The sequence below is a fragment of the Vipera ursinii genome, assembly GCF_947247035.1.
Source record: "Vipera ursinii genome assembly, chromosome: 9".
NCBI classification, from domain to species: Eukaryota; Metazoa; Chordata; class Lepidosauria; order Squamata; family Viperidae; genus Vipera; species Vipera ursinii.
The window spans coordinates 25,180,891-25,191,700 of record NC_139523.1 but is presented as its reverse complement, the minus strand read 5'-3'; the positions used below and the strand labels follow the sequence as shown (position 1 = coordinate 25,191,700).

At 58.5% G+C, this 10,810-nt stretch overlaps 1 protein-coding gene across 1 annotated transcript; it reads right to left on the bottom strand.

Moving 5' to 3' along the window:
• Positions 1–507: 507 nt before the first annotated feature.
• Positions 508–6,705, bottom strand: CKM (creatine kinase, M-type). The gene is made up of 8 exons (XM_083369712.1): positions 6,558–6,705; positions 4,739–4,952; positions 3,385–3,539; positions 2,998–3,130; positions 2,345–2,516; positions 1,905–2,028; positions 1,405–1,594; positions 508–896 (listed from the first exon to the last, which is right to left on the bottom strand). Exons 2-8 carry the CDS (start codon positions 4,929–4,931, stop codon positions 718–720), a joined length of 1,146 nt encoding a protein of 381 aa, XP_083225838.1. The 5' UTR covers positions 4,932–4,952; positions 6,558–6,705; the 3' UTR covers positions 508–717.
• Positions 6,706–10,810: the final 4,105 nt, after the last annotated feature.

Genomic DNA, 10,810 nt, shown 5'->3' with positions numbered 1-10,810 from the left:
TCCCAGGTGAGAGTCCTGCCAAGGACACCCTTGGCAGCTTCTGAGTGTGGGAGGCACAGCTGCCAAAGCTTCTCAGTGGGCATCGGGGACCCTTCCAAGGGCAGCCCTGCTCAGTCAGAGCAGACCCCCAAACTGCTCATAAAGGTAGACTGTTGCTGTGGCTGGGTGCTCAATCATCCTGGCAGAGCTACTCCAAGAGCATGGGCTCAGATCCCTTCTGGGAAAGGCCTCTTCCCCACCTAGGAGCCAGCATTCTCCTCTGTTCACCCAGAGGCTGTGCCCGGCCTTGATTTGGAGGTGAGGAAGTTCAAAGGGTGCCACTCCTAGGAAACGCAAGAGACTTGGGTGACCCTGTAATAGCTCAACAGCTGCTTTCCCCTGGGGAGACTCGGGTTCAAGGGCTGAAGGGCAAGAGGGGAGACCCCGCTGCTCTGCACTGCCCCCTCCCTTGACCATTTCACCCTCTCCCTGCCCCAACCACACGAGAAGAAAGGCATGGGGGTCCTCTTGGGGGGAGACAAGGCTCTGGGGCCGATCTTTATTAACTCCGTCCGCTGTGGCTCCGATGAGGAGAGCTTCCCAGCTGGCAAAGGGCAGTGGCCTCTGCCCCCCCCTCGCAGGAGAGAGCAGAGCGCCAGGAGCTGCCGCCACGAGTGGCAGGGTTGGGGTCACCACGGAGTCCAGGCCCCAGGCCTCCCGGGGTCAGCAGGGGGCCCCTCACTTCTGGGCAGGGATCATGTCGTCGATGGCCTGGCCTTTCTCCAGCTTCTTCTCCATCTCCACCATGAGCTTCACGCCGTCCACCACCAGCTGCACCTGCTCCACCTCGGAGGACCCCAGCCGGTCCGCGTTGGAGATGTCGAACACGGCGCCCACGGCCTCAGTGTCCACGCCACCTGGGGGGGGAGGAGCACAGCGGCCACTCAGTTGGCTGACCCCCAGCAGAGGGCGCGCCCTTGGGCTCCCCCAAGCATGCTGCTGGACGGGCCCAGCAGCTGGACACGGAGTGGACCCACCCAGCCAGGCGCCTGCTCAGGGACAGGATTCACACCAGCTACCCAGCATGTGGGGGTCAAAGGCCAGCAGCTTTTATCCTTGACAGGGGAAAAATGCCCGCAGAGGGGCTGCCTTTGGAGCTGACCTGAAGACACAGAAGGGAGGGGGGGCTGCAGGGGCTCTTGGGAAGAAACAAATTCACCAATGCTGCCTCTTCCCCCCTCCCGCAGGGTGAAACAGGGTGGGGGGTTTCAATGTGCTGCACTGCCCCCATCCCCTTTGGTAGCATCTTTCTTGCTTATTTGAAAGTCTGGATGGTGAGGGGGAGGAGTGGTGACCCGGACCTTTGCGCAATTCGAACTGGCATCCCTGCTCTGAGCCCCCTCCCCCACTTTTGCCCCCCCCGACCTGTGCCACGTTTCTGCAGACGAAGGCGCTTCAGGATCTCCTCAAACTTGGGGTGCTTGCTGAGATGGGGCAGCTTGACGTGGACGCCGCCACGCAGGCCGGTGCCCAGGTTGGAGGGACAGGTCAGGATGTAGCCCAGGTGCTCGTTCCAGCTGAAGGGGTGGCCAGCCTGCTTAAAGATCTCCTCGATCTTACCGGGAGGGGGGGAGCAGAGGTTGGCAGGGGTTAGTGGCAAAGCAAGCGCTGCCCACATCACTTTTTGTGCCTCCCCCCACAAAGGGCCATTTCTCCCTCTGAGGGCCTTTATGCCTTTGGCACGGGAGAGAAGCCCAGTCACAGCACCCCCATCCCCACCACTTTGGGGTCACCACAGAGCCACCAGGACGCTGCTCAGCTGCCCACCATCGTGGCCTGTCCAGGATCCCGGGGTGCCCTCTCCTGCCCTACTCCCAGCCCTTGGAGCGAGCTAGGAGCCCCCCACCCCAGCTGACCAACCACACCTTCTGCAGCCCCACGCAGAAGCGACGGAAGACTTCCTTCATGTTGCCGCCCTTCTGCATGGAGATGACTCTGAGGTGGTCCTCCTCGTTCACCCACACCAGGAAGGTCTTGTTGTCATTGTGCCTGGGGGGGGGAGAGCAGAGACCTCAGCATCCCCCACCTGCTGGCCTTCGGGCTCAATCACCAGGGGGGGCACAAAGGGGCATTGAAGCTGCATCCCTGGCTACCCAACTTGCCGAGGCAGCCTGGAACAGCTCTGGTTCTGGGGGGGGGGGGCAAATTCAGGAACTGGGTGTGCAAAGTGGGGGCAGCTGCAGCATCATTGGGCCACAGGGGAGGGAGGGGGCTGCCCCCTCCCGAGATCTGTAGTGCCCTTCTCACCAGCCCCATGTGGGGAGGGCGCCAAGTGGGCAGCCCGGGGCTCGCCAGGCCCGCTCACCAGATGCCCCGGGCGTCGGGCCAGTCACGGGCCATGCCGGAAGCCAGCAGCAGGGGGGAGATGGGCTTGTCGAAGAGGAAGTGGTCATCAATCAGCTGCTGCTGCTCCGCATCAGTCATGTTCTTCAGGGGGTAGTACTTGCCCTTGAACTCTCCGGTCAAGCTGTTCAGGGCTGGGGAGGGGGACACAGCAGGACCACCCTTAGCAAAGGGTGCTGCGTCCCTCCGCTCCCAACAAGACTCGGGGGAGGGGGGCTTCTCAAGAGCCCCACGTCTAAGGATGCTGAAATCTGTACTTCAATCCATCCTCAAACCGGATGATCAGAGGGTTCCCCCTGGCACCTCCTCAGTTTCCACCCCAAACCTTGGGACCTCCTCCTGATCAGGAGCTGAAAGGAGTACCCCAAACCTGCCCCTAAAGGAGCAGTGGGGCTGGGCAAGCTCTGGGTAGGGCTAGCGCCACCTGGTGGACCAGCAAGGGGGGCCTCTGGCCGTTGCATTCAGCCAGCCAAGGGAGGCTGATCAGGGTTCACTTGGTCTGGTGGGGTGTGGTTGTGTGAACCCAGCCAAACAGGGCAACTCCGCTCCTCCAAAGTTTGTGTGGAGACCCCCAATTCTGGACAAGCGGTTCCCCTGCTGTTCTTCCCCTCCTACCTTTGATGGACAGGTTCTCCACAGCCCGGCGCTCAGCCCGGCTGCAGTGGGGCGGCAGGGTGTAGCCCTTGATGCTACGGCCGGTCCGCACGCGGCTGCTGAGCACGTAGTTGGGGTCCAGATCATCCCCGCCCTGCAGGGAAGGAGAGCCGGGAGTCTTCTCTCTGCCCAGGCTGACCAGCCCCCCCAGCCCCTTGAGGCTTTGGACCCCGTGCCCTCCCTGCCCTTCCCCACACACCTGGCGGGCACCTGCCTGGAGCTATGCAGGGACACCCAGGGAGCCACACACACACACATCCTTTGATCTTTGCACACTTGAACGTCGAGCACCTCCCTGAAGTTCCTAAAATCCCCCCCCAGCAAAGCAAGCTCCCCCACTGCCCCCACCTTCAGGTTTTCATGGTTCAGGTCGGTCTTGTGCTTGTCGGTGGGTTTATAGCCTCCGTGGCGGTCATGGATGACAATGTCGAAAAGATCTTTGAAGGTGTCATAACACTCCTCATCTCCAGCTACACAGCCCACGGTCATGATGTAGGGGTGACCTGCAAGGACAGGAGGCTTCAGCGGGGGGAGGGGACTCTCTGAAGGATGAGGGGTGGGCAGACCTGGAGGTCCCCTCTTGCCCCTGCCTGGCACCAGTTCTCTTTCAGCTGCTTCCCACACATTTGGGACCAGGTTGTGCCAGGGGGAGGGGGCAGGGATGGGGGGATTGCCCACTAACCCCCAGCAGAATGTCTGGCCAATGGGAAGCCCATCCAGGATTTCACCCCCAGAGGCTACCCAGCTCGAGGCAGGCAGGCGTTGTGTCCCCTTGGATCTTGGTGACATTTATCAGGCTAAAAGTCCCTCCTAAAAGGTTTAACCCACTTTAGCAGTGCTTTTTCCAGGCAGGCGACCAGTGGCCCCCAAAGCCTTTTCCTTCACCTCCCCATTTGCTCTACTCCAAAATGTTGTCAAGTTTTAAGGAGGAAATTAAAACAAAAACTCCCCAGCCAACATGCTTAGACTGGTGGATGTCAGTTCCCAGAATTCCCCAGCCAGCAGAACGATTCAAATTGAACGTCTGGATGTAACCAATTTTTCTAAAGTCTGTGTGAATAATAAGACTGAAAGAAACCATTCGGAATGGTTTTGATTTATTCACATGCGACCACTTTAATTCTCTTCTTCCCCCCACCCCAAATGCCAAGACGTCTGCTCTAGGTGAGAAGGGCAGCCTACAAGTTGTAGATGATTGATAGATAGATAGATAGATAGATAGATAGATAGATAGATAGATAGATAGATAGATAGATAGATAGATAGATGATAGATAGAAGAAAGAAAGAAAGAAAGAAAGAAAGAAAGAAAGAAAGAAAGAAAGAAAGAAAGAAAAAGAAAGAAAGAAAAAGAAAGAAAGAAAGAAAGAAAGAAAGAAAGAAAGAAAGAAAGAAAGAAAGAAAGAAAGAAAGAAAGAAAGAAAAAAAGCCGGGCTCTGCTCTTGGCCTATGTCCAGAGGCAGCCAGCTGCCACCTTGCACAGTGTGATGCCAGCCTCCACCAGAAGGGGGAGAGAGCTACAGGAGAGGAGGGGGCACCGGCGGGCACAGCTTGCGCTTTGCATGGAGGGCAAGGTCAGTGGTGACCCTCTCCAGGGCTGCTTCGAATCCAGAGGTGACGTCCGACCACTCTAGCTGGGCTGAGAGAAACCGGGCAAGGGGCAGCAGCAGGTTTAGCCGGAGCAGGGAGAGGGCAGGGCCCACCTGGGTTGTCCACGCCAGTCTGGATGACGTCGTCCAGGGTGAAGCCGCTGGCTGTCTCCTTGTCCCGCAGCTTCTTGTATATGTCCGGGGTGAGCGCCTTGGCCATGTGGTTGTTGTGCACGGAGAGGTCGGGGAACTCTTCCTCCGAAGGGTAGTTCAACTTGCACTTGTTGTGGGTGTTTCCGAAAGGCATGGTGGCGGCTGACGGCGAGTCCTGCCAGAGGCCAACGAAGAAAGGGTGAAAAGTCTGGAGCCGCAGCAGATCCAGAGCGAGGCTGGAATTTCTGGGCAGCAAGACTTGAAACTGGCTTGTAAAAATGTGCCCAGATTATGGACATCCCTCCCCCTCGAGAGAGCAGAGGGGGCTGCTGGGCCCAGAAGGATGGGAAGAGGCCTTAGGATCATTGCCTTAAAAGGTTCCCTCTAGCATATGGGAAACGTGGGTCTTGCAGGGGAAATTTCACGGGGGAAGCTCTGCCCGGCAGGTGAAGATTTTGGTGCGAAAGGGGACATTTTGAAAAGAAAAGGGGTCAGGACGTCACACTGTGCCAAACGCCACATTTTTACTGCAGGACAGCCCTGGCTTTGGGCTACTTCCTTGCATTTGGGGTGTCAGATATTGAGTAACAGAAACATTGGGGGGGCAGTCAGACCCTACCCAAGGTACCAGAGTTGGCCATCTGCTCAATGTGGGGCAGGAGATGGGACCCCCTCAATCACTGGGGTCACAGCCTTTCAGAGATCCAGAGTTCTCCTTCTTAGCATTCTTCAAACCAAACCTTTTTAGGACAAGGTCTGGCTCTGCCACCATCCAAGAAGCCACCCCAGTGGCTTCGCTTGCCTGAGGACCATCAGCACTGGAGGGTAGCCAGGGCCGAGCCCCTCCAGCATGGCCAAGCTGGGCAGGAAGCAACTCCGGGGGACTCAGCTCTGCAGGAGGAAGCCCTTCGCAGGCTGGGCTTTGGAGACCCTCAAGGCCTCTTGCAAGAAAAGCCAGCCACCCTCTTCCTCACCTGTACCCCCAAAAGGCTTCCCAGGTGGGCGAGGTTCTTAATCCCCAACGGCATGCAAAATGAAATAGGGTCCCCTTCTTGAGGGTCACCATCAAGGTCAACCACTGGAGATGTCAGCTGACCCAGAAGGCAGCAGCTGCGCAGACCATCTTGGGTGTGGGTGCCCAGATCGTGGGACAGGGGGCAGGGCACAGGCCCCTCCCCTCCAGTTCCACCCACAGAAAGCCAGGATAATTTTAGCCTCTCAGAGACCAGTTTATTTATAGTGGCTGCTTTTTGTCCACAAAAGGGCCCTGATCAGTGCCTCCCGTGGCTTCTGTGTGTGTGGGGGGGGGTCCCTGGTCACAAGTGCAGTGGCATTCCAGAGGCGGCTTTTGCCACTGGTCGCCACTCTGCAGCCCTGAGAGAAGCCAGACACCCGGCCCCTGGGCTGGGGGGAGTCTGGGAAGGGAAGGCAGTTGCTGAGGGAAAGGGGTTGAGTGGACCCTCTGCAGATGGGGTTCTGTCGGGCACCCCCTTTGCCCGACCTTGACCCCCACACTGCAAGGAGAGCGCAGGGTCACGGCCAAGTCTGTGGTCACCCTCCCCATTCAGGACCAACCCAAATACATGCTTAGAAGAGCTGTTCCCTGCGAGAGAATCCCAGCTTTGATTTCATAGAAAGATAGTGCACCAAGGACAGCATTTTAAAAAAAAAACATTTAAATTTTCCCCTAAATTGCTAGCAAAAGTACCCCACCTGTTTTGGTCAATTCTCCCCCCCCCCCCGCCCACAAATCCAGACCAGAGAAGAGGGGCTTGGCTACCTGACCAGGAGAAGCGAAGCCTGCAGATTCCCAGGGGCTGCCTTGTCTCACTGCGGCACAACAGGTGACCCAAGAGTCCGGGCTGGGGGCTTCGGCATATAAATCCTGGCCCTCATCCCCATTGGCTGAGCCCTGGCCAGCAGCCCAGCTGTGATTGGATGCAGCAGACTCAGCTCAACTTGAAATTGGGTGGGAGTCTTTGCTCTGGGTGCTGGAAAAGGCATCGCCCTCCTTTCTGGATGGGGCAGCTCCTGCACGGCCCCAGAGCCCCCCTTCCCCCCTGCTAGGACCCAGCCAGGAATGGTTGAGGTTTGTAGGAGTGCCTCTGAGCGTGTGAAGAGTGCTCTTCCCTACCTGAGCTGGTGCCACGGAGTTCCTGGGCATGCCTCCAAGCAGAAAGAGACGAACCTTTGCAAATCAACTTGCTCACCTTTTAGAGGCCCTCAACACACCCTTGAAAGGAGACAAAGAGTGTGCAGAGAGCAAGGGGGGTGTTTCTATGGGGGGCCAAGCCATGCTACAGGCACCCTAGAGAAAGACAGAGGGCAGAGAAAGGGGGCCCATTGTCTGTGGGAGGAGGAGCAGTCAGGAGTTCAGACCTTCCAAGGTTTCTGCAAGTTTTGCCAAGGACCTCAGTGTGTGAGGGGGAACCTGGGGGGGGGGGATGCAGAGGAAAGAGAATGTCAGCTCAACCCCCCCCCCCATTTCTTTGCCCAAGGATTTTGCTCTGTAAGCAGTTTGATGAGATGAGCGCACGAAAGGTGCCCGAGTGATCTCTGCAGTCCAACAGCTCCTCTTCCAGGAAGAACCCCAAGCAATGCCCCCCCAAGAACTGGCGTTCAGAGGCCAACTGCCTCTGTGAGGCAACAGAATCCCCCATGTTTTGGGGTGAGTGGGGCCCCTGCCAGGCCTGGCCCTCTTCCAGGGGCCCCTCGGGGGTCCTTCTAGTCCTATGGCAGGAGGGACCCCAGCCGGTGCCGAAAGGGCTCGGCTTCTGCCTCCTTTGGCAAGCGGGCTCCAATGGAGGAGGAGGAAGCTGGCTCCTCTGACTGAAAGCCCCCCCACCCTCCTCCCTCTGCCCCCACCCCACAGACAGAGCAGAAAAGTGGAAAAGAAAATTTCACTTCCTGATTTGCAGGGAAAGAAAGCTCTGCTTCCCAGCAACAGCCCGACCCTCAGTTGCTCCAGGCACCTCTTGCTCCATGCACCCCCCCCGCTCCCATGGCCCCCAGCGCCCATCCCAGCAGCTGCCCAAACCGGGGGGGGACCCTCCTCATCTCAGTGCCGTAACTGGAACCCTGGCGCTGCTGGGAGAGAAGGTGCCCCCCCAGCCAGGCATTCAGGTTAGGTGAGAAGTCCAGTGGGGTTTGTAGTCCAACGTATGGAAACCCACAGTCAGCGCCAGCTGCGGGCAGAGACCCGGAGTGGTTCCACAGCATTCTGTACAAACGTGGAGGGGCCTTTTCCTCCTTGCACCTTCTGGAAATACGGAGGAGCCAGATTTGACCTCCCAGGGGACCTTCCCTGGGGCCACAGAAACTCGCTCCCCCCAAGAGGGTCAGGACTTCTGCAGGCGGCTCCTGCAAGACCGCCAGAGCGGGATCAGGTTCCTCGGTCCCAGCCCCCTTTCTCTGGGGAGAAGCCTCTGTGCTGCTGCAGCTGCCTCTTTGGAAGGATTGACGGGAATTTGATCTCGCCCTCTCTGCCCCCGCCCCTCCCCCCTACCCACCTGCCTCTCGTCGGGCAGCCCAGCCAGGTGCAAATAGCCGCCCCCCCTTCATCCAGACTGGGGGGGGTTGAGGGAGGCAGGACCAGCAGGACAAGCCAAGCCGCATCGTGCCCACCAAAGCTGCTGCCAAGATGCTTGGCAGAAAACCACCCCCCGTGCCCCCCGATTGAACCCACGTGGCATCTTCTTTCCACCTCCGAAGCGGAACTCCGTTGCAGTCCACCACCGCTGTTTAGGGACTAAAACAAAAAGTTCAATCAATCAATTCCAACTTCTTGCGGAAAAAAAGGTCTCACAAAGTTGGAATTAATTGAACTTTTTTTTTTAGTCCCACAAACTTCTTTGGTTTGTGGGACTGCACACGGTAGCAGTGGACCGTGATGGAGTTCCGCGTCAGAGCTGGAAAGAAGGTACCGTGTAGGTCCAATCGGGAGCATCTGCCAAGCCTCATGGCAGCCGCAATGGTGGGCGCAACATGTGATGCGGCCGCAGAAACAACAGGGCGGTGTGAGAGGCTGTGGCAGGGTACCAGTAAGCAGGGTGCGTGGGTTCGATCCCCCTTCCCCCGCTGGCTTCACCTCGTGGCAGCAGCACTGGCAGCTCCCCTCCACACACCTCGTGTCTGTGGTATGGTACGGTAGCAACCAGAGAACCAGTTGTTAAATTATTTGAATCCCACCACTGGTCCTGCCCCAGGCAAGTTGCCTCCTTTGCTCAGCCTGGCCGAGAGATGCCTGTGTTTAGCATCTCCGAAAGAGGTAGACACTCAGCTCATGCTCAGAGACAGCCTTCTGTTGGTGCCTTCATGCGTTCAGGCTTTGGACTGGCTCAGTCTGGATTCCGGCCGCTGGAACGTCTTCCTGGCAGAGGAGACGCCTCGTCTGCACAACCAAATCGGACTGCTGAGAAGACGGAACTCTAGCCCTTCAGTGGGGAGGGGGAGACACATTAGAAGAACACTTGTCAGCCTGTTGAGCAATTGACATGCAGGTGAAGAGGGACACCCCCCCACACAAGGGAATTCTGGGAGTTGAAGTCCACCTTGCTTGAAGTGGCCAAGCTTGAGAAACACTGCCCCAGGGTTTCAAAGATGCCCCAGATCCCAAAGACCCCCTCCTGGCACAATCGGATTTCAGTGGGGCCCCTCATCCCATAGCTTGCAGGGCCACATTCCACCCACTCTTCACCCAGGGGCCCGGCTGGCACTTCCTCACCGATCTGACGTCAGCAGCCCACCAGATCAGCTCACTCACGGGAATTCTATCACGGGGTGGGGGTGGCGAAGGGTGGCGAGGAGAGCATATTTTTAGAGGCCTCCTCTCCAACAGCAGCGACTGTCTCCGGTTGCACACCAAAGAGAGGAAGGAAAAAGGAGGGCTGTGCACACCCCCCCTCTGCCCCAAACCTGTTGGAGAGCCCCCACGTCTGCAGCCAACGCCCACGGCTCTCTGTTGCCCCCGAGTGAAGGAGGGGGCAGGTGGGGCTGATTTGGGGGCTGGGATTCAAGGCTGGGCATTGAAAGCCCCCTGCAAGTGAGTGGCATGGCCTTGATACCCCCAGAAAGGCCAAAGGTCACACCAGGCCAGCCGCTCCCCTGAGGGTTACCTCTTGGCTGGGCACGGCAGACTGCGGACGCCCTTTGGAGCGTGGCAGTGCCCGGGATGGCACTGATCCTATGAATTGGGGGAGAAGATCAGCTCTTCCAGACCAGACCAGAATCCACGGTGGGCCCATGCTCTCTTCTGGGGGGCCAAGGGGATTCTGGGAAAGTGGCAAACTGGACACCGAGGCAGCTGCTTCTGCTTGGTTCTTACACACACACACACACACACGTATACACACGGTGCAGAGGGGGACTTGGCTGCGGTCAATGGCCACAAACCACCCTGCCCTCCTCCTCCTCGGTAGTCCGGATGCCAGCAGCCCCGTGGCCTCCGGTGACGACGCCATTCTTTCCACTGAGTTAGGCCCGTTTGCTTCTTTCCATCTCCGGCGGGCCGCTTGCTCCCTTCTCTGGGTGGGCACCGCGGGAGGAGGGCCGGTTTAGGGGCCCAAAGGCAGACGGCTCTGGCCACAAGGGGCAAGTTTTGTTCCCAGGCAGAGGCTTCGGGGAGCGGGTGTCTGGCTGGGCGTGGGTAGGAGGCATGGTTGGGAGAGAAGCCCTCCCATTACGGGAGAGGATGCTTGTAAAAGCTGCCCCTGCCCTTTCTTTCTTTCCCTTCAAGGGGGCAGGCTCTGTGGGGCAGGAGAGCCCTAGGCCAAGAGCCCCTGTGAAAATCCTGGCCTTCTGTGCACCAGAGGGAGAAGTCTGCAATCTGGCTCCCCTTTTGCCAAAGCTCTAAGGAGCCTGGAATGGCAGGCATAAAGTGGGGGGGGGCTGCGGAGGAGAATGGCCTGGCAGGCAGAGGTTCTCCAGCAAGCAAAGGGCACGGAGCAGGACAGCCACTCCTGCCAGCTCTCCTGCAGGTCGGTCTGAGCCTTTCAGGGGTCTGCAGCAGCTGCCTCCCCCCCCTCCATTTCTCAG

What these genes read in the sequence shown, in the direction of transcription:
- CKM (XM_083369712.1), bottom strand. Translation starts at nt 4,931, where the DNA reads ATGCCTTTCGGAAACACCCACAACAAGTGCAAGTTGAACTACCCTTCG. An exon ending in CCCGACGCCCGGGGCATCTG is followed by an intron (nt 2,029 to 2,344) that starts GTGAGCGGGCCT and finishes TCCCCCCCCCAG; the next exon opens with GCACAATGACAACAAGACCT. An exon ending in TCTGCGTGGGGCTGCAGAAG is followed by an intron (nt 1,595 to 1,904) that starts GTGTGGTTGGTC and finishes CCTCCCGGTAAG; the next exon opens with ATCGAGGAGATCTTTAAGCA.